Raw genomic sequence first — 27,009 nt, 5'->3', positions numbered from 1 at the left:
TCAATCCGAACCAAATTAGGAGTAGTTATTATTCTTTGTTGTGTTATTCTCAAGGTTTACTTTCTCGATCTTTTTTGCTTGAGTCCTTTGTCTAAACCTATAAAACCATAAATATACCGCTTTTTAGTAGTTTTAATTAGTTTTAGCAATTAATCTCATTTCTGTAGGTTTGACACCTTTTGTAATACATGCACGTCTGTAAACTTTTAGAAGTGGTTTTTTTAGGGATTTATAACTTTTTTTGTGAACTTAATTTACACTCTAAAAATTACAACAGTACACAACATTACTTTTCTTTTTCCCTTTTTTACTTTATCCCTCCAACTCTGTTAACATGATGTAACATGATGTAATCTATACTTCCCAAGAGTGTTTGAATATGCCAACTCTGATAACATGATGTAACATGATGTAATCTATACTTCCCAAGAGTGTTTGAATATGCCCTTTAATTACCCCCTCATTCGTCCCACGATAAGAGTCACATTTTGTCATTTCGGTCCGTACCACTAAGAGTCACACTTCACTTTTACCATATATGGTAAATAGGTCTCAAATTCCACTAATTCACTTATCTCACATTCTATTATAAAATCAATGTAAAAAGTGGACCCCATATTCCACTAACCTTTTCAACTCACTATTCTTTACATTTCTTAAAACTCGTGCACACACCAAATGTAGATTTAAATCGTGCCCACGCCACATTTCTTAAAACTCCGTGCCCACTTATGTGGGACGGAAAAAGTAACTCGCAAATAATAAGATGTAATAGGGTCAAAGTAGTTAGCTAAGGAATTCATGAAATAAAAATCATTATTATGGATATAACATAGCTAAGAAGGGTGACATAATTTCATCTTTTATCATTAAAATATGTATGTAGATTTAAGCATACAAGGAGCATGTTTTGAAAATGTACATAAATGCAGCAACACAAAAAAGAATTAAAGGTTCAAATCTCACAAGGTATTACGATCTCCAACCATTTATACTAAACTCAAATCCATTTTTGAGTATGAGTTACGCTAAAAAATAATTTTACTCCAATCATTTACTCAAAACTCAAACCCAAAAGAATATTTCATATTTACCTACTTTTTATACCTTTTCAATTATACCTACATACTTATTTAAATTACATATTAATCCCACAATATTTTATCAATAATTTATGTAACTTAAATATCTATACAAAATTTTCTTATTAATATATTTATGTATTAAATATACTCTATATTAAAAAAATTACACTACTTTTAAAATTAAAATACACTAAACATACTATAATAAAATTCAAATATAAATTGAAATACATTTAAAGATATCGTAATTATATAAAACATATCACGATAAACATAAAAAAATAGCTCAAACAACTTCTAAACTATCAATACATAATTGTAACGGTAAGCAATAATAACATGATTTTTTAGACAATATTCGTTCCTATATTAATAAATTTATTAGTTATTATTTGCAAAAAGAAACACAATTTATTATATTATGATAGCCTCTACTTGCTAATTCCTTAATTATTTCTCAATGGAAAAATGTTTGCAAATTCCATGAATATTTATGTGTAAATAGATTTCCTAGTACAACCCTAACCTTACTCAATATGTGCAAATTATGGCAGGCTAAATCAACTATCTCAAAATAATAAGGACTATTATGTAATATCTCAAATTTTTTTTATTAGATACTCAATTTTGGCGTTTACTCTAAATCTGGTGTTGATTCATTAAAAAACCAAAAATAGATTTAGGTATGGTGTATGGTTGGAGAACTTTTTTACACCAAAAAATGGTATTTGATGTATAGTTAGGTGTGGTCTTAAGCATAACAAACAATAAATTCATTACTCATGTACTAGTAGCACATTTTTTTTACAATAACTTTTTAAATCATTAGCCAAAAGAACTACTATGAAATTTTTTTAACATCATAAGCAATTCAGTCTAAGCCCCTAAAACACATGAATTCTATGTTCTATGTTATGTATCATGCTCTTTAGGTCCTTCTGATTATTAAAGTAAAACCCAAACCAAAAGCTAAAACCAACACAAACTACTTCAAACAAAATAAAATTGACTACTTAAACTAAGACTCAAAACAAGTTAAAACATTTATTTATTAATTTTGGCTCTAAAAAATGTCTCAACACTAATAAAACCAAAAAAAAGTGTAATTTTGGATAAAGTAAAAATGAAGTGATTCATCTAGGAGTATATTTTCAGTTATTTTTGAAATCCAGTTATTTTTTGAAATCATGCTTCGATAAATTGGCCGTTAATATTAGTAGTATTAAGGCTTAGTGGTGGAACGAACGCGGAGTGATTTGGATTGATCAAGTTATATAGAAGATAATCGATCGGATGGATCAGTTAGCAAATGTCTTTGCCACTTGATCAAGGCGTTCTCGCTCTCGCTCGCCACCAATGTAATTTATAACTCCCAAACTCGCACTACTTTAATAGTAAAGCGGCAAGTACGAGGTCGATCCCACAGAGAAACCGGTGTATCGAGTGTGTGAGTAGTGAACAGGGTTCGGCTGCTGCCACGCTTTAATTTGGGAGTTTTTTAACTACTGGATTTACCTTAGGCAGAATGTAAACTAACTACTTGATCAAGCTACTCATCATGCTGACACAATTTAATGGATCAAGTAAGTGACGGGCTGAAATAAGGAATTAACTACCTAGGTACGCTACGCAAAACACAAACACTTTGCCATTCAACATAATAAATATTCGGACACTTGATCGAAGACTTGAAAGTGAAACTGAACTGGAACAGTAAACAAGATGACGAAAACAAAACAACTTTACTTTTATACCCAAAGCTCATAATAGTGCCGAACAGATATTGAGTATTCTGTCGCGCTCTCTCTCTCTAGTTGAACCTTTCTCTAACTAAGCTTAACTTTGGAACTGGAACTCAACTTAAAACGGAAAAAAGGAAAATAAAAGAAACTAAAAGGAAGATGCTGGAAAAGAAGATTCTTCATTAGGGTGGCACATCCTCTATTTATAAGTTCGCCGCAATGACCTCCAGCTGGATAACGATCTCGGAAGAGGATATTCGCTCACGCTATGATCGAGCGTCTCATCGATTGATACGTGCCTTCCTTCTAGAATGACGTCGCTCCTCAATAACAGAATGATGACTCAGCTTCGTCCTTGGGTCTTGCGTTTCAGCTCGTGTCCCCTTCTAGAACGTCGTCCTTGATAACAGAATGATCATCATCCAGCTCATTAGCCTCACGTGTTCTTCTTCTAGAACGCAGTGATCCCCGCCTAACTGCTTGATCACCCCCTTTGATCATTCCCCCCGATTTTGGCCTTTTTCTCCTTTTGTACCAACTTGATCAGCTTTTCCTTGTTGCCTTGGTCAAACCGCATTCCTGCACAATTAACACTTGCTTTGCGCGATAAACTGATCAAGTAGCATACATTTTACCCCTAAACCGATGCATGAAATAGGCCTTATCAAACTGCTCACACTTAAAACTTATTTGTCCCCAAGTATAAAGAAAAAGAAAAGATAAGGCAAATTTCAGGCATGGTTTACTCATTCCAAGAAAGTAAAAGAAAATGAAAAGACAAAACAAGACTCAAAACAAAAACACATATTCACATAGACGCATTAGACCGAAAAACTTTCAACAATCATACCCGAGGTCGAGGTCAATCCATTTGCCAGCAGCTTATGTTTCTTCCCTTTTTGCATCACTTGATCAAGGTGTCAGTTTGTCAAGATTTCTCAATTGAAAACCAACTGTTGGATTCACTCAGTCACTCATTTCTCACCAGAGATGTTAGGACTGTTCACTCGGTATTGCCACAAGTTTAATACCTCGAATCGGACTGCACAAGATGGTTCCTTAAGGTCTTTGTTTTGGTTGTAATGTGGCTTAAGGGGAGTAATGTGTTAGGGTAGGGTCATGGGGGTTCTAAGTTTAAGATATAAACTGTAAAAAGAAAAAAGGAAAACACATGAGTCAAGGGACCAAAGATCTGAATAAACTTGCTGGATCAGGTTGAACTATTTATTTTTTCACTGGATATCTCACTGGGTCAAGTTGCGACTTTTAGCCTTTAATTTTTGGCTTATTCCCTAACTTTCGACTTACTGGGTCAGGTTATAACTCTTTCCTGCCCTCTTTTTCTCAAACTTTCTTTTTCTGATATTTCCAACATTTTTTTAACAACTTGATTCTTGACTTGATCAACCTGGCTACCCTTTTATTTCGATTTTCTATCGTTATCCCCCTGTCTTTTGAAATGATTCATCTCTCGACCTCTTTTCCTCACGTGTTTGTAAAAAAAGTTTAAGGATGTGGGTTTCGGTTTCAAAAGAACGGGTAAGAGTGTATATGTCTCAACGTGGTTAACTAGGGGGTGCCTTATTTGATGAGGCGGGTTTGTGAAACGAAGAAAAGGCTCAAATGGTTAAGTCCTAATGCCTTTAGTCCTTACTGCTTGTGCAATTTTCATCTAAATATTAAAAAACAGCCTCTCGTAATTTTTTCATTGTAAAAATAGTAAAAAATTTCTACTTTGGCTTATAACTCACATATAGAGAGACTTCACAGATGATTTTAGAATTGAGCATTTCCATCATACTTGCATCGTTCAAACTGATCAAGTTTAGCAATCAAGTTTCTACATGTGAACATACTGAGTCGTTTTTCTTACTCTTCCCAAAGCAATCAAGTCTTTCATTTATCCAATTACATGCATACTGCCCTAATTATTACTAACTGTTATTTTGCATTTTTATAAATCGGCATGAATGATTAAATTGAGGCTAACCCTTCCCCCCACTGCATATGAACTCGTCCTCGAGGGACTTGATGCAGTGAAAAAAGGGTTAGGCAACGACACAGACAAGCCAAGAAAAACTTCTCACACTTAGACCAGACACTGGGCTAAGTAGGAGATGGTGCCAACAATCAAAGCATGCCAATCAAAACATAAAAAACAATAACCCAAAACATATAGGCAGTCAAAACCAATAAAAACATGCATAACTTCTCACAATTAGACCCGTCAAAGGTCTAAGTGTGAAAGTGGGACAGAATACCAGTTATATTTACAGACCAAAAATAAGAGTTGAGTTCAGGGGGGAGTATACTAGTGCTTACGTGATGGTTGACCGGGGGATGCCGAAGGATGCCAGGATGAGGTGCGTCGGAATGGAGGGGAGCCTGTAGAGGGAGGTGGTGGTTGCTGATTGAGGGTTGCCTCCAGCAACCTGGTCAGCAAGACCAGTTGAGCTTGGGAATTCTCCACCAGCTGCTGCAACATTTGCTCCACGCAGAGCTTCCATCCATTGTCTCCTTGTGCAGCCTCCTCTTGCTCCGTCCTCGGAGTGGGCACCAAATCCAGTCCAGGCCCCTGTTGCCAACCAGGGCTCGCCGGGTGATCAGCTGTCCTCCTCCTCTCCTCCTGCCTTTCCTTCTGCTGGTCCTTCTGAGCTGTAGTGTAGAAGCGAAGTTTCCCCCCGCGCGTCCGTTCAAGTACATGTAATCTTACAAAGAAATCCAGGTCAAATAATTCTGGTTTAGGGCAGCGGCTGGGGTGCTCTACATGCTCCTGGAACACCAGGGTCCAATTTCGCCGTAGGTAGGCTCCAAGAAGGTGGCAGACGTTCAGGTGGCGTGCAGGGCAAGTGGCAATTTGATTTATCGAGTAAGCCAGCCAGAAGCCAAGGTGCATCTTCCTCTGCTCCCTCATGCTCCACATAAAGTAGAGCTCGACCAAAGTTATGATTGCCATTATGTTGGCTTGACCAAGGAGGTTGCAGCCGAGGTAGACTTGGGCGAGGTGGAGGGCTGATTCAGCAATGTGATGTCCTCTGGATTCAGAGGCTTTGAAAGTGGGGGCACGTCCATTGCATAAGGCCTGCCAGACGGCCTGCTGATCGAAGTCCGGCTTCCTGTGAGGAAGGCCGATGTCACGCCCGAACCACTCCCCGCTGGCGACCTGGGCGTTTGTGTAGAGTCTCTCATCCTCACGGAGAACTCGTTCAAGCTCATCTTCTGCCCACGGCCAAACACCGTGAAGGAGACACTCCTGGCATCCAAGTCTGTATTTCCGGTAAACTGGAATGTCGTGAAAAAACTCCTTGGCCAGGGCCTCTAGCACGGAAGTCTCATCAATCTCCAACAACCAGTCAAAACCAATGCCGGTAATGTAATCGGCAAATTTCTCCTCAACCCAGATCTTCTCCATGGCTGGTTGGTGGAGTTTCTTTCCGGCCTTTAGCCGCTTCTGGCCTGTCACTCTCTGGTGGACCTCCTCCTGCCCTTTAGGGTTGTCGAATTCCAGCATCTGCTGAAGGAGGTCTGCGGTCAATGCCACGGTTGATTTGGAGTAGTCGGCGGTGGGGGGTGTTGCAGGCCTTCCTTGTTGCCTGTGGGGCGTTCGCGTCCATTGGAGTTCCCTATCCTTAGTATCGTTGCCCTCATCTCCCTCTTGTGGGGAGGCAGGTTGATGGGCGTCGGTGATCGCAATACCCTGGCTGGCAGGGCGTATCTTCTTAGGAGGGGGAAGAACACTCTTCTTCCCCTTTCGCTTCCTCTCTGCTCTCAGGCGGCTGTCCTCAACATCCTCACTGTCATCAACGGCCTTACCTGCCCCTTGGTTTACTAGCTTTTCCTCGTCCACCAGCCGCCGCACTACGCGGGGCCTCTGCTCCGGCTCCTCCTCCACCTCGGCCGACTGGCCTCTATTTCCTCTAGCAGCCGTTCCATATTCATTCGTCGCGTCCGGCGGTGCAGTGGCTGCTCCTCTACCCCCTCTGGTTCGTCCTCCACACCTCGGAGGATATTCCAGTCAGCCTCCCTCTGCTGAAGTAGAATGTCGCCAGGAAGCGGCTGAAAATCCTCCATATCATCGTCGTCTATTTCGACGACTTCTATCGGTTGTGGCCCGTGGGCAGCAGTTGAACCGCCACTGCTTGCTGGTGACGGGATGTCGGGGGCAGGTATGCCCTCTGCTGGTGGTGGCGGTACGAACTCCGCTTCTTCGACCGGAGCGACGTCAGGTTGCGCTCCTCCTTCTTCTTTGTCGGAGTCGTCTCCGCTGTATTGTACCAGCGGGAAAAATGGAGCAGGTGTAGGAGCGGGAGAGTGAGTAGGTGTAGGTGTTTTGGGGAGAGAGGATGGAGGATTTTGAGGTACGAGAGTCGGCGAGGGATTAGCAGACCGGGTAATTCCGAACTGGGCCTTAAGGGTGGCGTAAACCACCGCGGTGTCCATCTCGGCAGGTACACAACGGAGGATTCTCTCTAGGAGCCTCATGGCCTCTGGGTCCACTTCAGGAAGTGGAGCGAAGGCGCTAGTTTGTGGTGGAGGGACTGCGGTGGTCGGCGTGGAAGGGCCGGGGGGGGCTTCTGGGACTTGGGATTGGGGTGAGGTTCTCCAGTCACCACTGTTGGCGCCGGCACTGGAGGATGAGGATGAAGTGCTCAGTTGAGTGATCTGCATTTTCGGTGATGGATGTGGGTGATTTCGTGGAGAAGATGATAATTTGGGAGGGTTTTGAATCTTAGGAGAAAACGGATGAGAGCAAATAGAATGTACTGTAGGCGGTTTGGATAAAAGTGAAATACGGATCAGAAAGCTGCCTTTTATACCGAGATCCCGACGGTTGAGATCCCTGCGACGCTTCGCGTACATACGCGCCTTTTCAGAGTGACAGTTGGCCTAGCTTCCCCGATACGCTTCTTTTCTCCAGTACATATTTTCTAATGCAGCAGTTAGTACTCTCTGGCACCCTTTCAATGAGTGTACACGTCCTGTCATCACCCTACCCTGATCAATTCAACCACTGTAGCCCACAAATTAAATTCAAATTTCAACTGATCAAGTGGACAATAAATTCCAGATGAAAACTCAAATAGTACCACTTGATCAGTTTCTTCCTCACTTCTTAACTGTTTAAAACCTAAGCTTAAAAACTAACACATGAAAAATATTTACACTAACTACCAAGGACTTGACTGAGTTCCCTTAGGACGTCACTTGATCAGTTTTATAGATTAAGAAATTTGTTGTTTGATCAAGCAGACTACCCAAGAGTACCCGGTCACTCCTTTTACCTGCGTACTGACGAGAGTTAGGCACGAGTAGTGGAATGTCGTCCACCACAGATGCCTCCATTCCATCTCTGCATGGATTCACCCAGTGTCCATTCACTATAAAGGAAGGCGAGTCAGGATCGCTCCCCTGGAGTTCGATTGCTCCATTAGCTCTGATGGAGACGATGGTATAAGGGCCTATCCACCTTGACCGCAACTTCTCGGGCATCAATTTGAGTCTTGACTGGAAAAGAAGCACTCTCTGGCCCACCTTGAGTTCCTTCTTGCGAAGGTTCTTGTCATGCCACATCTTTGTCTTCTCTTTATACCACATGGCCGAATCATAGGTATCAAGGTGGAGCTCTTCAAGCTCTTGCAGTTGCATTCCCCTCTCTTCAGCACCCGACTCGGCATTTAGGTTCATTTCTTTAATTGCCTAGAAAGCCTGATGCTTGACTCCCACCAGCAGATGGCACATCTTCCCAAATACCAGCCGGTATGGGGACATTCTGATCGGCGTCTTAAAAGCGGTCCTGTAAGCCCAGACCGCATCCTCTAGACGACGGCTCAAATCCTTTCTTGTGGGGTTAACCGTTTTTTCTAAGAACGCCTTGATTTATCTGTTCGATATTTCAGCTTGGCCATTGGACTGCGGGTGGTAAGGTGTGGATAGGCGTTGGTGGACTCCATACGTTCTCATTAAGGCTTTGATGGTTCTGTTGACGAAGTGAGTTCCCTGATCAGAGATAATGGCTCGTGGCACCCCATAAGAGGATGATTCCAGTGTCCGCCGTGGTGGTACCTTCTTATGAACCAAAAGAAAAACATATTAGAAAAGAAAGTAATAAAACTATTTACACCTATGCACTAAACACATCCATGAAATAACACCATGCTTCCCCAGCAACAGCGCCATTTTTGGTGGAACGGACGCGGAGTGATTTGGATTGATCAAGTTATATAGAAGATAACCGATCGGATGGATCAGTTAGCAAATGTCTTTGCCACTTGATCAAGGCGTTCTCGCTCTCGCTCGCCACCAATGTAATTTATAACTCCCAAACTCGCACTACTTTAATAGTAAAGCGGCAAGTACGAGGTCGATCCCACAGAGAAACCGGTGTATCGAGTGTGTGAGTAGTGAACAGGGTTCGGCTGCTGCCACGCTTTAATTTGAGAGTTTTTTAACTACTAGATTTACCTTAGGCAGAATGTAAACTAACTACTTGATCAAACTACTCATCATGCTGACAAAATTTAATGGATCAAGTAAGCGACAGGCTAAAATAAGGACTTAACTACCTAGGCACGCTACGCAAACACACAAACACTTTGTCATTCAACATAATAAATATTCGGACACTTGATCGAAGACTTGAAAGCGAAACTGAACTGGAACAGTAAACAAGATGACGAAAACAAAACAACTTCGACTTTTATACCCAAAGCTCATAATAGTGCCGTGAACATGCGGAATACAAAAACATCGTTTCTTTAACTACGAATTAAACTAAGCTACGAACTTCTGAAAATAAGAAAGCGAGTAAAGCCGAGAAGTTCTCGGTCGGAAACTTCGAGAAGACGCCGAACAGATATTGAGTATTCTGTCGCGCTCCCTTTCTGTCGCGCTCTCTCTCTCTAATTGAACCTTTCTCTAACTAAGCTTAACTTTGGAACTGGAAACTAAACTCAACTTAGAACGGAAAAAAGAAAAATAAAAGAAATTAAAAGGAAGATGCTGAAAAAGAAGATCCTTCATTATGGTGGCACATCCTCTATTTATATGTTCGCCGCAATGACCTTCAGCTGGATAACAATCTCGGAAGAGGATATTCGCTCACGCTATGATCGAGCGTCTCATCGATTGATACGTGTCTTCCTTCTAGAATGACGTCGCTCCTCAATAACAAAATGATGACTCAGCTCCGTCCTGCGTCTTGCGTTTCAGCACGTGTCCCCTTCTAGAACGTCATCCTTGATAACAGAATGATCATCATCCAGCTCATTAGCCTCACGTGTCCTTCTTCTAGAACGCAGTGGTCCCCGCCTAACTGCTTGATCACCCCCTTTGATCATTCCCCCGATTTTTGGCCTTTTTCGCCTTTTGTACCAACTTGATCAGCTTGGTCATGTTGCATTGATCAAGCGGCATTCCTGCAAAATTAACACGTTTTGTGCGATAAACTGATCTAGTAGCATACATTTTACCCCTAAACCGATGCATGAAATAGGCCTTATCACAGTCAAGCATTAATTTAAATGTTTTAATGCTCTTTAGTTTCCTACTTACCGTGCAAATAAACCCTAAATCCTAAAATTCGAACTCCAATTTTACCGCATTCCACCATTCTTCGCACTGAAGGTTACGAGCAAGGAGCTTCGCTCTCCATCGATCCAAATTTGAACACAAAGATCGGATGAATTAGCCCCGTTAGATCACATGTTTTCGTTGCGAGGAGGATGAGGAGTTGGCGAGTATGACTAGACTATAGCATCTATTCAGCGAATCAGCGGCACTAACTTAGTGCCGCTTTCATTTAAGTGGCTGTGTTGGCATTTGCAAGAGGAAGAAGAATTTGATGGTTTGGACTACACAAGCCGAGCTCCAGCCTCTTTTCCGGTCGTCTTGATTAAAGTTTATAACAGCCCTAGCAACGGATGCCGGGCATTCCTCTTGTGGCTCGTGAAACTGCGTTAGTGTTTATTCCGATGTGTGCATTGAGTGGCTGATTCTGTAATTGGCGTTTACATTCTTTGCCCTTTTTTATATTTTCTGTCCGGGGTATAACATTGATTAAGATACTACCTCCTTTCCCGAAAAATAGTCTTGGTTATGAACCGGGAAATACGTTTTCCCCGTCTTTAATTTGATGAATGTCAGTTAGATTCAAGATTTTGGCATCTTAAATTTCAACCAAGTTGACTGCATTTGAAATGTCATTGTTAGAGGCCAACTAGGATATTCTCTGCATTTTAGTTCGTGGAACATGAATTGTATCTGCAGTTGGCCAGAATAATCATCAGTGTAATCTTATCTTGGAACAGGAATTGTTTTTGCAACTGCAGTTACTCCGGAGGTGTGGACCATATGTGTCGACAAGATCCCCGTGCGCATTTGTCTCCAGAAGAGCAAATTGCAGCTGAGGAAAGCCTCTCAATTTATTGCAAGCCAGTTGAGCTGTACAACATTCTTCAGCGCCGTGCTGCCAGAAACGTAAGGTTCTTCTATTTTGCTGCGCGCCTGCGCCCTCTTCAGAGTCTTAGTTTTTCATGTTATTTCTTTTTTCCAAAAAAATACTCCCTCCGTCCCATAAAAATATGGGCATTGGGGATGACACGTGAATTAAGACAAAATTGGTAAAGTAAGAGAGAGGAGAAGAATGATATGGTAAAGTAAGAGAAAGGAGTAGAATGGTAGTTAAAGTAGAGTTAGTGGATAGTGGGACCTACATTATTTAAATGATATAACTTTCTAAAAATGGAATGCACATATTTTTGTGGGACGGATGAAAATGGAAAGTGCACATATTTTATGGGATGAAGGGAGTATTTAAGTAGCTTTCTGAATATGATGATGGAAATATCCAATGCTATTTCTTGGGAAGTTACTTCATTTGGTAGCAGCACATGAATGGTGAATTAATATGTACATATACTGATATACATATTAATACTTATTTATTGACTTTTTGGTTATCGTTGATAAACTATCCACCTACAATGAATTTTGTTTCATTTCATTCCAATCTTTCATGTATATGCTTGTTGGGAAGTGTATTTTGGATAATGAAATCTAACTAAAGACAGGTTCTTTTGCAGCCATCCTTTCTTCAGAGATGTTTACGGTACAAAATACAAGCAAAAGAAAAGAAAAGGTAGAACTCCTTAAATATATTAAATCTTTTTTTGATTTGTTTTTCTACACCTAATTTTTAATTTTCAGCAGCCATGAGATGTTAGTCATGAATTGCTAACATCATGAATCAAATGTATACAGTCCATATAGTTAACATCATGCGCCAAATATATGTTCATAAGAGATAAGGTCTTTTATCTTACCGTCTGTCACTAATGGGTTTTCGCACTCTGAGTTGTCCATGTTTCTACTTTATTCTCTATCCACTTAACTCTCTTAACATCATTTTCTAAAATCCCATGCTCAAAAGGAATGCCTCATAGTGGGACGGAGGAAGTATTATTTTGCTGAAGTATGTACTGTATGTTTTCCTCCTATCTGCCTCAAGTTTAAATGTGAAATTAAATAAACAATTCACTATAAAGCTCTCTAGGAAGCCGGCGGGGAGCTAGGTGGCGGGCGGTAGCGGGGCTAGGGCAGTGGAGATGGGGCTGAGAGAGAGAGAGTTCGCGTTCTAAATCTGAATGTGATAAATGTGAAAGTTGAAAAATATTAAAACCATATTTCAAATATGTAAATGGTTGGATTTTTGTCAAATAGGCTGAACCATTTTGGGAAAATAAGCCGAGTTGCAGGTTAATGGGTTAAGTGAGTGCGCCAGCACCCCACTGCAACCACCTCAACATCAGGAAGTTCCATTTCTTGTGGTTCCACCTTTCGATGTTGCGCCAGCGTCTCGCTGAAGTCCAACCCTCCACCACCGCCACGACCACAGTTTGTGATGGCTCTTAAGCTGTTGTCCACGCCTATGTCTCCGCCCCAGACGTAACCTTGTTTGTTTCTGGTAAAGTCGTGCCTCGTTGAGCCACAACCACTATCTGTCGCTGCCTCCATTGTATCCAATTCTTTCCATCCAATTGTTCACACCCACTGCACTTCGGCTTGTCATGCAATTTTCATTTTTTGCCTTTTTTGGAGTTTATGTGAGTCTGCACATTTGCTCATCTCTTCAAGCATGAATATGAGCCCCTCTTAGCCGGTTTCAATTCCAGCCTTGTGGGCAAAGCTATTTCGACAAGGGGGGTATTGATAATGATCTGCAGCAGTAAATTTTAGTTTATTAATTGTTACTTAGTTAAATCTTGCTGGCAAAAGTCTCATCATTGGTGAGTCTTTGAGATAGGTTTATCTTTTAGATTTTTATTCAAGTTGGAATCTTTTATAAAGTCTGGTTTTAAGGTTAAAGTTTAGTTCTGCTATTTATGTTGTGGCCTTTTAGGATAATGACCTCTTAGTCATAGGAGCAATGTTTATCATTTATTTGTTTTGTTTCCTGTTCCGGCACCTTCTTCATTATTTATCATGTCTTTCGTACCATATGTTTTGTATGCCATGATAATAGGAAATGTTTACAGCGCTTCCACGTATCGCTCAACCATTTATATTTTTATCCACGAGTGATAATATTCTTATAACAAGCTTTGTATGGTGTCCTCCAATTTTATTTTTTCTGAATCTTGGACTGGTTGGGCCTATAATGTTTTGTCTTTTTTACCCCAAAATACTGATTGGGTCTGAAGGTCCATCAGAATGGGCAATCTAAACATATTTGCAAGATCTTCCATTGGTCCTCCCTTAAATATTACTTACCACTGCTGATCCATTTGCTTCCTAATATATTTTTTTGTTCTTTTGCAATACTGATGTAGTTTACATGTGCATTTCTTTGTTTGTAGGATTGAAATGACAATATCACTACCATCAACTGTAAATGATGAATCTCAAATTCAAAATCTATTACCTTTGTGTATAATGTTGGCTAGACCCGTTTATAGTCCTGCACTTGTAGAGGTAGTGTTGAGTTCTGTAGAACTTATTAGATTTTCTGGTATGTCCTTCAGTTGCTCTCTCTCTCCCTGACTTCTTATTGATGCAGGATTCTGCAGTTTACCGATTTAGTCGAGAATGTATATTGACTAAATGTACTGGAGATGATGCAGTGTACCAGGATGAAGCAAAATTTATTCTTCCCGAGATTAATAAACTATCAGCAGAAGTCAAATCGGGCTCTAATACAATTTTGTTTGTTAGTTGTGGTATGCTTTTTTCCATACTTGACGTCTACATTAACTTATACAAGTTTGCAAATTTTCATGTTTTGCTGCTATCTTGTAGCTGAATTGTTTAAGGAGCACCTGGATGCGCCATTATTTCCAGGTGAGTTAGAATATACTTGATAGGTGTATTCTATTAGATTAGGCTGCTTCAGTAATATAGCTGTTGAGTTCAGAGAGATGCCATTAGTGTTTGTTTTCGCTTCTTCCAAAAAAACAAAACAAGTATATCAACTGGAAATGGAGTATCAAAGTTTAATCTGGTCCCTCTTAAACTCTAATTTGGTTGGTTTTCAGATTTTTAAGAAATTGTATGATCTGAAAATGCAAAATTTGATTTTTTTACTAGAATCTTAGGAGGTAGAGAAACTATGTATTATATTTTCTTTTATATTGCAACTTACTATTGAGGCTTTAGGTTCTGCCCTCTCCTTCTTCTATCTTCTCTTTCACCTCTGGTTTCTTCCTTCTGTTTTTTTCGGTTTCATGCCTAAGTGTTCCTTAATGATGATAGCTAATGTTGGAGGTCACTGCTTCATGGGTAAGATTCCAATGGATTTGCTTCAGTTGTCGTGGGAAAAGTCTATGAACTTGAGCAGTGGGGAGAGAGCTGAGATGCTGTTGACTGTTGACTTGCATTCCTGCGTCCTGAAGGTATGCAATAGTGATAGTTCTTTTGGTTGCATCATATGTCATTGAAAAATAATGAAACTAAATATGGTGATCTATACTTCTCGATGTTTCTAAAACTTGTAAATATGTTTTTTTTCCAATCTGTGGAATTGAGTCTGCTAAGTTCTGGACACCTGTTCAAACTTGGGATGCCTTTGTCTTGTGTATGACTTTCTAAGCTAAGATATGTTATTTTCTATTGATAAAATAGCATGAATGGGATGGTTATTATGTTTGTTTTGTGATTTTTCTCACATATATGTTTTATTTTTTTCCTGTTGTAATAGTAGCTTTATTTTGTGCTGTTTCGTTATTGTCTCCAGTTGTTCTATAGGTCTTGCCAAGGCCTCTGGTGGCCCTTGGCCATCCATCCCCCATTCCCTTAAAGAAAAATAGAAGCATTTTATTGCCCTAGGATGATGCTAGGCCCCAATTTGCTGCATGCGTGCTGCATAGCCTTAGTGCCTGTTAGAACATTGGAGGTGTCTTAAGGCCATCCACAACTCAGTCCCAAATTTTCAGCCACAACTCCACTTTTTAGCTGTGCTGGCTGCATCAGGATTTCAAATTTCTTTCACAACTCCATTGTTTTAATTCATCATTTTTTTATGAGTAAACTACATAAATGGTCCCAAAACTATTGGGGATGTATAATTGAAAGTCTTTTTTCCAGACAAAAATGCCCCTTTTTGTCCTTTTCTTCTATCTCTCTCTTGACCCTCTTTTTCCCTCTATCCCGACCACTCTCCCAACTCTTTCTCTCATGTATTTGTTCCCTATGCAGACTGTTCCTCCCTTGTACATATTTAATTTCAACCCAGTTCATCATCTTCACCTTAATTACCTACTGGCACATTTTACTCCCTCCAGTGCCTATTAATTGTCCCATTTTGCCATTTTCTCCTATTAATGTTGATGTAATGCAGATGTCTTCTTGAGGTCTTCAGACCTGTAGTTTTATACTCAATTCATATCAAGTCTGTTATGAGCCATGTGCTTTATAGTTAACTATTTCTGTTCACTATAATTGTCTCTGACTCCCAGTTCCCAGGATCATTGAGGCTAAAAAGAAGGATGAATATGTTTAACTTCGTAAATTAGTCATCCTCATCCTTAATCATATTCCTCATTTTTATTCTCTTCACCTTTTCTGAATAGTTCTTTTCCACAGACTGGCTGTTTCGGAGAAGATAAATGCTTCTCATTTCATAGTACCCATGCTGGAGCTATGGTATCTTCCCATCTTACAGAGACAACTTTCTTATATCCAGAGAAGCCCTAGTTAACATTTTTGTTAACTGTTACTTGTTTGTCTGCTTTACCAAAGGCTTTGTCTCAACAACTGCAAGTCCGTGTTGCAGCAGAAGAAGTTGGGCTTAAAGAGAGATCTCCTTATGATTCATTCTCATACAATGATGTTCCTTCCTCTACTTTGCCTCAGATTATCAGGTAGATTCTTTGCATAACCGCAATGCAAATATATAACGCTCACCATCCACATTGTCTGACAAAAATAGCCACTGGGCATCACTCATCTCAGTATAAAGCAATTAGTAATTTACCTCATTGTTACCATATACCATGACAAACATCTCGTGGTGTTTCTTTTTCTGACTTCAATTCGTCACATGGACTACCTAAAACTGAGTTAAAATGTCAGCCTAAGGGGTGGTGGGCAGATGGGTTGTTTAAGGGGCCTGGGTCCTATTCTCAGCGTTGCAAATTTAGCTGGGTTGTCCTAGCAAATGCTTGAATGTTTAGACGTATTGAGCTAACCAAAACCTAAGCAACCACACTATAAAATGCAGCTTGCTTTCTTGTGATTCATGTTACCACCTGTAAACGATATCTCACTATAAAATCTTGCAATAACCAATAACTATGGACTCTCCTTATCTTATTAAGTTTCTGGATATTGCTCTACTGCTATACTGAGCCTTTGGTATTTTACATGTCAGCATGACTGAGGCAACCTCTTTCGTCATGAAAAAGAATTGATGATTAATATCATGAATTCTTGTTTCCCATAATATTCTGCATCCTGAAAAATGTATTATTGCCAAAGTTAATGCTTAATGTAATTATTGATAAGAATGTGATTGCCTATTCTCTTTACTTTTTGGCATGTGAACTTTGGGTATATCTCCCAATATTTGGGATTGAGAACTACATATTTGCAATTATAATATTGAGCAAGTTAACAAGGAACATGACTTAAAACAATACAAATAAAATGTTCATTTGAATTTCTTTCTCCTTCCTGAAGAAAATTCATCATTCCATATCCTTATCTCATTGCCTTACAAAATTTGGTCAAGATGTTTTTTACTTTTTGGTAATTTGGTGGTTCACCTATCCTATTGGTTGCCATCCAGGTTGAGGACTGGAAATGTTGTTTTCAACTACAGATACTATAACAACAAGTTGCAGAGGACTGAAGGTATTAGGTTCTTCCTATTGTTCCCCATTCTTGTAAAAGTGCCTCTGGATTCTCTACCTGCATGATTTGCCTTTGTTTCAAGGAAATATCTGTTTGTTCATAAGATCCAAATCCCAACATAAACTCATGTTTGGTTTCAGTGACTATTCTAAATTGTATACTCTCTCTGTTCCATAGTAGTAGAGTAATTTTTCCATTTTTGGTGTTCCATAGTAGTAGAGTCATTTCCTTTTTTAGTAAAAAGTAACACATTTTCCTTTTCCCTCTCTCTTACTTTATTATCTCTACTTTTTCCTCTCTCCTACTTTATTATCTTTTTATTTAATACATTACAATTTTTTCTTAATCTCCTTGCCGGAAAGAAATGTCTCTACTACTATGGAACATAGGGAGTATTATTCTTCAGAGTATTTCTGACATGTACCTTTGTGTGAGCATTTGCATGTGAAAAGGCTGACATTATAAATGTATATACAGTAACAGAGGACTTTGCATACCCTTTATGTTTGGTCAAATGTGCAAGCTTTAAGGTACTGTAAAATATGATTGTCTATATTTTTTCTAATGAAAATTGCTCTCCGGACCATGTATTGATTCCTGAAGATTATTTCATAGGGTCTCAAATATCATCTGCCCGCCTGCCATGACCTTTTCAACTTCGAATTTTGGGTTGGTAAACTTAATCGAGGTCATTAATTTTACAATATAAGTAAAGAACTACACTGATTCATGAAGAAAATGTGTAGGTAACAGAGGAATTTCAAACTGTCAATATATCTGTAAAGACTGATACATGGAGATCTGAGGTCAGTATGTTTATTTTTTTCTCTGTCTTTGACTTCACATGTTTGTTAGTAACTTTTGTGCTTACATAATTCTGTGCAGTAAATGATAATAATACGCATGGATCTGCCTTGGGCATTGACGCTCCCAAGTCTGAGAAATAGATCTTAATGTATAATTTATGTCTCTCAATTGCATTAATGAACTCAACTAACACCTGTACTTTGCTTTGTGCAGACTGTTGCAGCTGGTGTTGATCCTAAGGAACAAACGTTTTTCCTTCGGTATGCCTTATGGACTAAATATTTTCAGAATAATCTCTTTGGGATTTATAAAAGTTCAATTTTGTTAAATAATTTGGGTGCAACACAGTTCAAAGGCACCACGGCATAGAAAAATGAAGAGCCCGAGGCAAAATCTGAAGTTTGTGCATCCTCTTGTCTTAGATTCAGAAATGCCAGGATCAGTTATTGAGCTTAGAGAAAAAACTGTTGGTAACTTACGCAATATATTTCTTGGTTATTTATTCATTTTCTTTTTTTATTCCATTTCTTGTATATCGATAATTTCTTTGGAGATTTAACCATATCAAGCATTGGTTGCAGCACTAACAGCATCGATAATTTATTCCAACAAATTAGCCTTGTTATTGAATCATTGCTAATCTTTTTCTTTATTTGTTTTCATGCTGAAGTGTAAAGCAGTTGGTTGTACTCTAAACTTCACAAGTGATCAGTTTCTTGTATTTGGTCGCCTAAGCCCAGATGCTCTGAACACTAGTGTAATTATGAAAGAATTGTGTAAGACTAACCGCATTGGTTTCTGCTTAACAAAAAGATGATCAGTTTCTTGCATTTGGTCCTTGTAAATCTAATTGCACAGGGGTTTCAAATGTATAAATTTTCTAGGTTGCGCTGGTTGGCCATTGGCCTCCTTATATTTGTTATAGCCTTTAGATGAAGGTGAAAATTGCTGTACATGAGGATAAATTTTTGTGTAACCATTTATTTTAGCTGTCACGCATTGCTAATTAACTTAAGATAATCATGTTTAAAATATTATGTGAATATGTCTGTTAATAGACTTGAAAAGAAACTCACATCTCATTTTTTTGTTGGTGTAGAACAGAGTGCTGACTGCAACGCATCCAGTCCCAGAGCTTCATCTGCCACTGCTCATTCATATGCGGACCCTGAATGTGTCCAGTCATTACCTGGAAATAACATTGCGCCTCCAGCATTACTACAGTTTGCGAAGACAAGGAAATTATCAGTTGAACTCTCTGATCCTAGAAAGTAAGTGAAGTCCTCAGATTTAGTTTAAAGATTCTCACACAACTCATAAATAACAATTTTCACTTGCTTTGCTACCTTTAGCTTGATTCGACTGGCTTATCTTTTTTTGCTACCAAGCTTTTTACATTTTTACTCCGCCTTTCCACAGAGGGTGGTATCGAGGGGAGGGCACATTTCTAAGAAAGATGTTGAGAGATGTATTTTAAGTGGAGATGGGTCCCATAAGAGGGTATTGGTGTTGGACAAGTATTCGTTAGGTTGTTTTTGGGTTCGCAAAAAAGTAAAATTAAGTGGTGGGTCTTTTGTAAGTATTGAATGTGAACGAGGGAAAAATATAAGAGGAGGTTATGTCCTGAAACCAGTGTTGTTAGGGGTGCGGGGTGCTGAGGTAAAAGTCTGGGGTACATGGAGACGAGCCGCTCGTCCCATGAGTTGGGGCGCCCTAATGTGTGGAGGTATAAATAAGAAAGATGAGAAGTGAAAGAAATTAAATGGGCAAAATAAGCATATTAGTGTAGATATATAAATGAGAATAGGGAGTCCCTGTGACACATTAATCACGAAATATGAAGTAGTACAGCACTATTAATGAGCCTAAATGTTGTTAACCAGTTACAGTAGGAGAGAGATATATTAAAACGATGAAGGAAGATGAAAATTAGAAAAAATAATAGGTATAAGTGCAAGAGTTGTGAATCAGCATAGGGAATACCAATTACATATTTAATGGCCAAAATGAAGCAATAAAGCTCCATAAGTGCGTCTAAATATTGTTGACTGGTTAGAGATGGAGAAAGAGAGAGATATTGAGAGGGTCAAGGGAGATGGGAGTTAAATGAATTAAGGAGTGCAGTTATTTTAAAGAGGTAAAAATGCATAGGCATAAATGAGGGCGCCCCAGTCTTGCACCACGCACCCCATCTGCGCCCCATGCATCTCGCTCGCCCCACCCACCTTGGGGCGATGGCAGCAGCGCCTAAAGCTCGATTTTAACAACATTTCCTGAAACGGAAACACTACACTCTTGGTGGACAGACAAAAATGGAATTAGACCTCAATCTTCATGTGACTTGGATCATTGGATGATATTTTCTTTGAATTGTTTTAATACGTTTAGTTCAGACTTTGGAGGTTTAGCTGTTTGTCTTTATACATATCTTTAATCAAGCCTTGAAATTTAGCCAACTAAAAGAGTTCATATTTCATAGTCGTTAAAGACAGATCTTTTACCCTACTTAGAGAAGTGAGTTGACTGATTATTTTATTATTTCTATCTTTTTTCCGGATACAGTCGTGCACTTTTGCAGAAGCGGAAGTTCTTTCACTCTCACAGAGCCCAAGTGAGTGGCTCAATGATCATTTCTATATCTTATCAACTTTCTACATGAATGTGCATGTCATATTTTTCAGTTTCTAACCACAGGCAATGCAGTACAGTTCTGTATTTTGTATCCTTTAGTCTTAAAATTTGTGTTGCGCCACTGTTGCTGTACCTGTCTTCAAATGACTTCACTTGATAAGTTTACTATGTAAAGTTATTCTATACTTTGAGGCTGGGTTATGCATGTCTTCAAGGTATCCAGTGGTGCATTTTGAAAGCAATGAATGCATTGAAAAGCTAGTGTGATATGCTATGCTAAGAGAATTTCAAGAGTTTAATTTAATAAATCTGGAAGTGATGATTTGGTAATTTTACAGCCCATGGCCATGGCGCAAGTCCTATCAGATCGCGACAGTGAGGATGAAGTTGATGATGATGTTGTAGATCTTGAAGACCGAAGGGTATGTAGGCTCTTTGACAAATACTTATTTCTTACTCGGAATATTTTGCCATTGAACTGTTATTTGTGGTTCAATTTGCTCTTGTTTGATTGTACGGTTGTGTCAATACTCCAACGTCTGAGAAGGGGTGGGAAAAATATCGACTCATCGTACTAAAAAATACGGAAAATACCAAATTTTATGATTACCATGATTTTCGGTACAATATTAATTTTCATCCGCAAATGCGGCAATACCGTAAATTATGGTATGTACCAAAAATATACTTCATCCGTCCCATAGAAATAGGTCATTTCTGGATGACATGGGTTTTAATATACTTTTAAATTATAAAATCTAAATAATATTCTAAAATCTATGTATAAATATAATTACGGGATATAATCTACCGTGATTACAATATAAATTTATACTGTGATTCTACTACTTTTTCTCCTCTCCTCTCTTATTTTATCCATTTTTTTCTCATCTCTCTTACTTTATCCATTTTTTCCTCTATCACTCTACCAATTGTGCATTAAAACTCGTGCCGATTCAAAAGTTTCTACTCTTTAAAGACGGAGTTAGTATAATCAACAATGGCTTGAATTGCTCAAACATGTAGTTTTGTCTACTATGTATGGTGAGTTTGCTCATGTATTTTGTACTCCCTCCGTTCCATAGTAGTGGAGAGTCATTTTGACATTTTGGTACGTTCTATAATAGTGGAGTTATTTCCCTTTTTAGTAAAAATTATCACATTTATTTTCACTTTACTCTCTCTTACTTTATTCTCTCTTCATCTCTCTACCTTTTTCATTTCCTACTTTATTCTTTTTTTACTTAACTCACTTAACACAAGTTTTTTTAATCGCGTGCCGAAAAGAAACGCCTCTATTACTGCGGAATGGAGGAAGTACAAACTTGTGCGGAGAGATATCAAACTTGCAAATATGCAATGAACACTTTAACTGTAGCTTATTAAACAGTCCCATCTACATTTGATATTAATATTATATGGAGTACAATTTAATTGTGTTTATGGGGCTCACTGTGTAGCTGATTGCACTTGATGTAATTCAATGTTCTTTTCACGTTAGAAGTATAAGATCTGTTGCAATACTATAGCAATCTGGTCTGTGTGAACGTTGCAGCACCTTTCAGCAGGATGACATGATACATATAATTTCTCTGAACTACTTTATAATTATATACATGCTAAAATAATTTATGGCCAAATTAATTTAGTGAAATTGACTGTCAACATGATACTATTGCCTATGGGTACATGTATTTGTCATAACATATACCCTTTAATTTTCTGACCAGATAGAGTAAGGAATCTTTTTCTGGGGAGAAACTACCTATAAAATATGTTCTTGATAAATAAAACTTGGTTGAATTTGTAAAAAAAAATCTCATCTGAAGAGGTCAGAATTTTTTTGGGGGTTTAATACATCTACTGATCTACGTCAAATTAGATATAAAAAACAGCCTGGTGGTTCTTTAATCCCGCAATAAATTTTGTTCTCAGAAATTGTATTCTTTACTTATTTGATTCTAGTTTAAGTCCCTCAGTTTTTCCTTTGCGGCTTTTAGTACCTATAACCTAGTCAAAGTATTTCGTCAGTTTAACTCTTTTTGCTAAGATCATGATGCAAAATATTCTAGGGAACCAGATGGGTTATATACCAATTTCATTACATAAGTAATATCATGTTTATTCTTTTTGAGATTCATCACATTGAGTTTGCATATGATTTACTCATGTGGAGCAGATGCTGGATGACTTTATGGATGTCACAAAAGATGAGAAGCGGTTGATGCATCTTTGGAACTCTTTTGTTAGGAAGCAAAGGTCAGCACCTTTTTTAATCTCTTCCATTTTACCATCCCGATAGAATCTGCTCATATACCATGTTATGCTCGCATGCAGACACAAATTTGTTGAGGCAATTCATGCATTCAAATATAATTCATGTTCAAAAAACGTATGGCACTACATGTCTGCATGTTTTAATTGACTCTGCACTAATGTACTGCCATGTAGTAATGATAAATTATCTTTCATAGAAAGAGCATTTCTATTGTTCTGTTGCATTAATCATCTTGGTTAGAAACAACTGAAAATCTTCACCTTTTCTGCTTACCATTCAGTTATTTTATAGGTTTAGAAATGGATATTCAAGTTCTTTTACTAGCTGCTACCCGTGGAGTGTAGATGTGTTTAATTTTTCTTATGTGGCATGAGTTCATTTAAGCTTAATTGAGGCTCAGCAAGCCTTGTAAAAATGTATATATTCCAATTCAATTTTTTTTATAATTTTAGGAAAATTATTTTTTCTCAAACAAAAATATTACTCCATGTACAACTAAAATTCATAGTTATTCTATAACGGAACAGGATGATTAGATCATTGCCTACTTGGTCACTACTATAAGTATGATAATATAAGTTATACTCCCTCCATCTACGAAGAGGACATAACATTTGGCCGGCACAAGTTTTAAAAAATAGTTGGTGGATGTGTTTTTAGTGGCTAAAGGGTATTACTAAGATTTCACTATGTAGGAAAAGTGTGGGTTTGATAAATAAGGTGTATTTAATGCTGAAATATAAAGTAGAGTGTGGGGTCATGTCCTAAAAAAAAGGAAAGTGATAATACTCTTTGTGGACACCAAATAAGGCAATTGTTATGTACTCCTCGTGGACTGATGGAGTAGTATACTAATAGTTTTATGAATTCAACCTAGCTTGTCTATATATTGACAAACTTGTTCACGACTTAATGAGCCAAGAGTTGTCACTAAAGCTTGAGCTGTGTTTATGATAATGAGTCTCACTGAATAAGGTTGAGTGAGCTTTTAAAGAATCATACTCCAGATAGCTCATAAGTATTAGTATAACCAATTCATGGTGGGTGTAATATAATTTTCTTGGTCACAAAGATGGGCTGTCGACTGCTCAATTCAGTTTGCTTTTAGTTAGTTTTATTCTTAATAGGGGGACCCTGACTTTTGCTGAGTGAAGCAAGCATTCGATATTCAAAGAACTTTTTAGCTGCATTATATTAAACTTCTCATGTACAACAGCATGTAGATCATCATGATTTATCTTTTGTGTCAAAAAATGCATGTGTCCAATTATTTTGTCACTTGCATAATATTTGTTCTTACTTCATTTGTATTTTCTGTCATGATGGCAGGGTATTGGCGGATGGTCATATTTCTTGGGCGTGCGAGGCTTTCTCCGAATTGCACAAACAGGACCTTGTTCTGATACCAGCACTACTTTGGTAGCTTCTTCTACTGTGCTGAGTTTTTATGAGAAAACTGTTTAGAGTTGTTTGTTGTATTCCCCATCTTATTTATTCCTTCTATATCTGGTACGAGACTGACACCTGGTCATCTGTAGCAACAATGATTTACCTCTGCTGCTATTTAGCATTATTCTTTGCCGGTCGTTGTATTCAAGTCTGTTTCTTTGACCGTTTGCAGGTGCTGGAGATTATTTATGATTAAACTCTGGAATCATGGTCTTCTGGATGCTCGTACAATGAACATTTGTAATATAATCCTCGAGCAACCACAAGGGGTAGACGCAGACACCGACGACATAGACACATGATATACAAGTGATTCTGAGTGTGTTATCTCTCCCCCCTGGCATAAGTAACTGAGTTTTGATGTGTGTGGCTGCGGCGACTCACCATTACTTAAACTAAGTGCCTTATATTTCGACTGGAAAAGATAATCAATTTTCATTTTTAACCATCTCCTTTTCCCTTATTTGGTAGTTTTGCGCCGGACCAATTGTTCAATGACAACTCTAGTTCTAATTTTATAGTTATTTATATTTAAATGTCTTTCTTTGTTGCTGACAAAATGTAAAAACTGTTGTCGGTAGTTTTGTTTAGGTGAGGCGTCCCTAAAGATAAAACAGCTACGGCTGTAGCAGCATTGCTGGTAAATGAGCTTTAACGAATGGAAAGATGGTGACAGCAGGGCTTCTATGTATGAAAAATGCATAGTGTTTGTGCTTTGTGAATGCAGTGAATGATATATTGAAATATATGGACTTTACCGGGTTGTTGGAATTTCCCATTTGACCTGACCATAAAGTTTTTCAGTCAAAATCTTGTGCACATGGCAAGCCTAAAATCTGACATGGAAAACGCTGGAAATTCATTAACCTAAAAGTTACAAACTTTTTCCATTTTTTGGTTATTCCCACAAACTTTTCCCATTTTCTGTTGTCGTGATTACTTTTCCCTTCTGTCGTGATTTCTTCCGTAATCTAATTGTGATATTTACTGTTTCAAAGCATCGATTTTTAGTCAAACTGAATGTGTGATTTTTAGGTTTGTTCGAATTCAGCCAATTTTCTGGTTTGAATATGTGGTTTTGATTTCAATTTTAAAATTTTAAAATAATCACTTAACTCTCAAATCTTGACCAATTCAATGTATCTTTCAACAATTTAAATGGCACCATCTTAAAAGGCCTTGTGGGAAAATCAAAGGAATCATTTCTCGGCACTTCTCTTTGTGGGAAGACTCTTGACATCATGTGCCCCGAAACTCTGGCTATTGTCGCCGTTGGAGCCACAAGTGGCGGCGGAGGGGGAAAGAAGAAGCTCTCTGGCAGTGCCATAGCGGGAATTGCAATTAGATCTATTATAGGGTTGTTTCTCTTACTGTTACTACTCCCTCCATCTCTTAAATATTGTCACAGTTTGACCGGGCACGGATATTAAGAAATGTAATGTAAAGTGAGTTGAAAAGTTGGTAGGATGTGGGTCCTACTTTTAAAGTATTAGTTTTATAATAAAATGTGAGTGAGAATAAGTTAGCGGAATGTGGGGTCTATTACCAAAATTTGTAAGAGGGGAAATGTGACAAACTTCGTGGGACGGACGAAAACGGAAAAATGTGACAAAATTTCAGGGAAGGAGAGAGTATTATTTATACAGTGTAGGAAGCAGAGCATGAAAAAGTCGCAGTCAGTCAGCGTGGCGGCATTTAAGAATCAAGAAATTGACTCCTTTGCTGCCGCCGTGCTCATCGTCATCAGACGATTTGTGAGTGAAGTGAAGGGAATTTGGGGGTGCGAATTTAGAGTAAGAATGGAGAGTGAATTAGGGTAAATTTGAGGATTTTGTGCGTTAAAATAAGAGTAAGCATAATTTTAACACGTCAGTACACACTCAACAACCACGTCAGCATAAAAGGACACGTCAGCTAAAAAAAAATTAGTTTGTGGGAAAAACTAGAAAATAGGAATAGTTTGTGGCTTTTATGGCAGTTTGATACGTCAGTAGCCACGTCAACTTATACACTCACAAGCACGTTAGCTTAAAAAGACACGTCAGCTTACTTCATGGCCGGAAAATCCGTCATGAGAAAATGGTGACAGAATATAAAACTTATGACATTATACATCAATTTTTTATTTCATGGAAAAAACTAGAAAATAGAAAAAGGTTGAAACTTTTAAGGCAATTTGCCCTTTTAATTTTGGACGGAGGAAGTAACTTTTTAAGATCAGTATGCCTTCACTTAAAAGATTCTCTTTATTACTATATCTTTATAAATCTCCTAATACATTAAGGAATATATTTTTTAATTGAAAGACCTAGTAAATGTAAATAAGAGTGAACTGCAAATTTGATTTTAAAGAATGCATAATGCATATTTCAGTATTTCACAAAAATAAATTAAACTATGTATTAAGATTTTAATTCATTTTAATTACTTTTTCACCTTATGTGACTATTTGTTTTCATTATACCCCTTTCAACCACAAAGGAAAAATTTGACCATTTATATTTATTCTTATTTCTCTCTCTTCACTCACTGCTCTTTTCTCCTCTCTTTTCTCCCTCTTATTATAGTTTCCAAAATATTTTTATACATATTTTTATATGGTTTGTGTTAAAATGACAACACTATTTAAGATGACACTGTAACACCAAGACAGACGTTAGATTTAGGAGCAGAT

At 38.2% G+C, this 27,009-nt stretch overlaps 2 protein-coding genes across 5 annotated transcripts; one reads left to right on the top strand and one right to left on the bottom strand.

Annotated features, from left to right (window-relative positions):
• Positions 1-7,933: 7,933 nt before the first annotated feature.
• Positions 7,934-8,512, bottom strand: LOC121745956. The gene is made up of 2 exons (XM_042139906.1): positions 8,110-8,512; positions 7,934-7,944 (listed from the first exon to the last, which is right to left on the bottom strand). Exons 1-2 carry the CDS (start codon positions 8,510-8,512, stop codon positions 7,934-7,936), a joined length of 414 nt encoding a protein of 137 aa, XP_041995840.1.
• A 1,878-nt stretch (positions 8,513-10,390) lies between these two features.
• On the top strand, positions 10,391-24,871 carry LOC121744808 (polycomb group protein EMBRYONIC FLOWER 2-like). 4 transcript variants are annotated; one of them, XM_042138461.1, is made up of 21 exons: positions 10,391-10,781; positions 11,155-11,302; positions 11,908-11,963; positions 13,681-13,795; positions 13,881-14,040; positions 14,120-14,161; positions 14,573-14,712; positions 15,902-15,961; positions 16,058-16,179; positions 17,106-17,170; positions 17,648-17,700; positions 17,786-17,839; positions 17,917-17,976; positions 18,191-18,237; positions 18,326-18,447; positions 19,077-19,248; positions 20,540-20,588; positions 20,947-21,030; positions 22,788-22,867; positions 24,216-24,305; positions 24,508-24,871. In XM_042138461.1, the coding sequence occupies exons 1-21, from the start codon at positions 10,747-10,749 to the stop codon at positions 24,635-24,637; spliced, it is 1,884 nt and encodes a 627-aa protein (XP_041994395.1). In that variant the 5' UTR covers positions 10,391-10,746; the 3' UTR covers positions 24,638-24,871. The 4 variants fall into 4 exon arrangements, with proteins under 4 accessions (XP_041994395.1, XP_041994392.1, XP_041994394.1 ...); XM_042138458.1 differs by having other exon boundaries at positions 11,134-11,302; XM_042138460.1 differs by having other exon boundaries at positions 10,391-10,799.
• Positions 24,872-27,009: the final 2,138 nt, after the last annotated feature.

Source organism: Salvia splendens, chromosome 8 (assembly GCF_004379255.2).
Source record: "Salvia splendens isolate huo1 chromosome 8, SspV2, whole genome shotgun sequence".
Classification (NCBI taxonomy): domain Eukaryota; kingdom Viridiplantae; phylum Streptophyta; class Magnoliopsida; order Lamiales; family Lamiaceae; genus Salvia; species Salvia splendens.
Note: the sequence above shows the minus strand (reverse complement) of the source record. Positions and strands in the feature narration are given on the sequence as shown.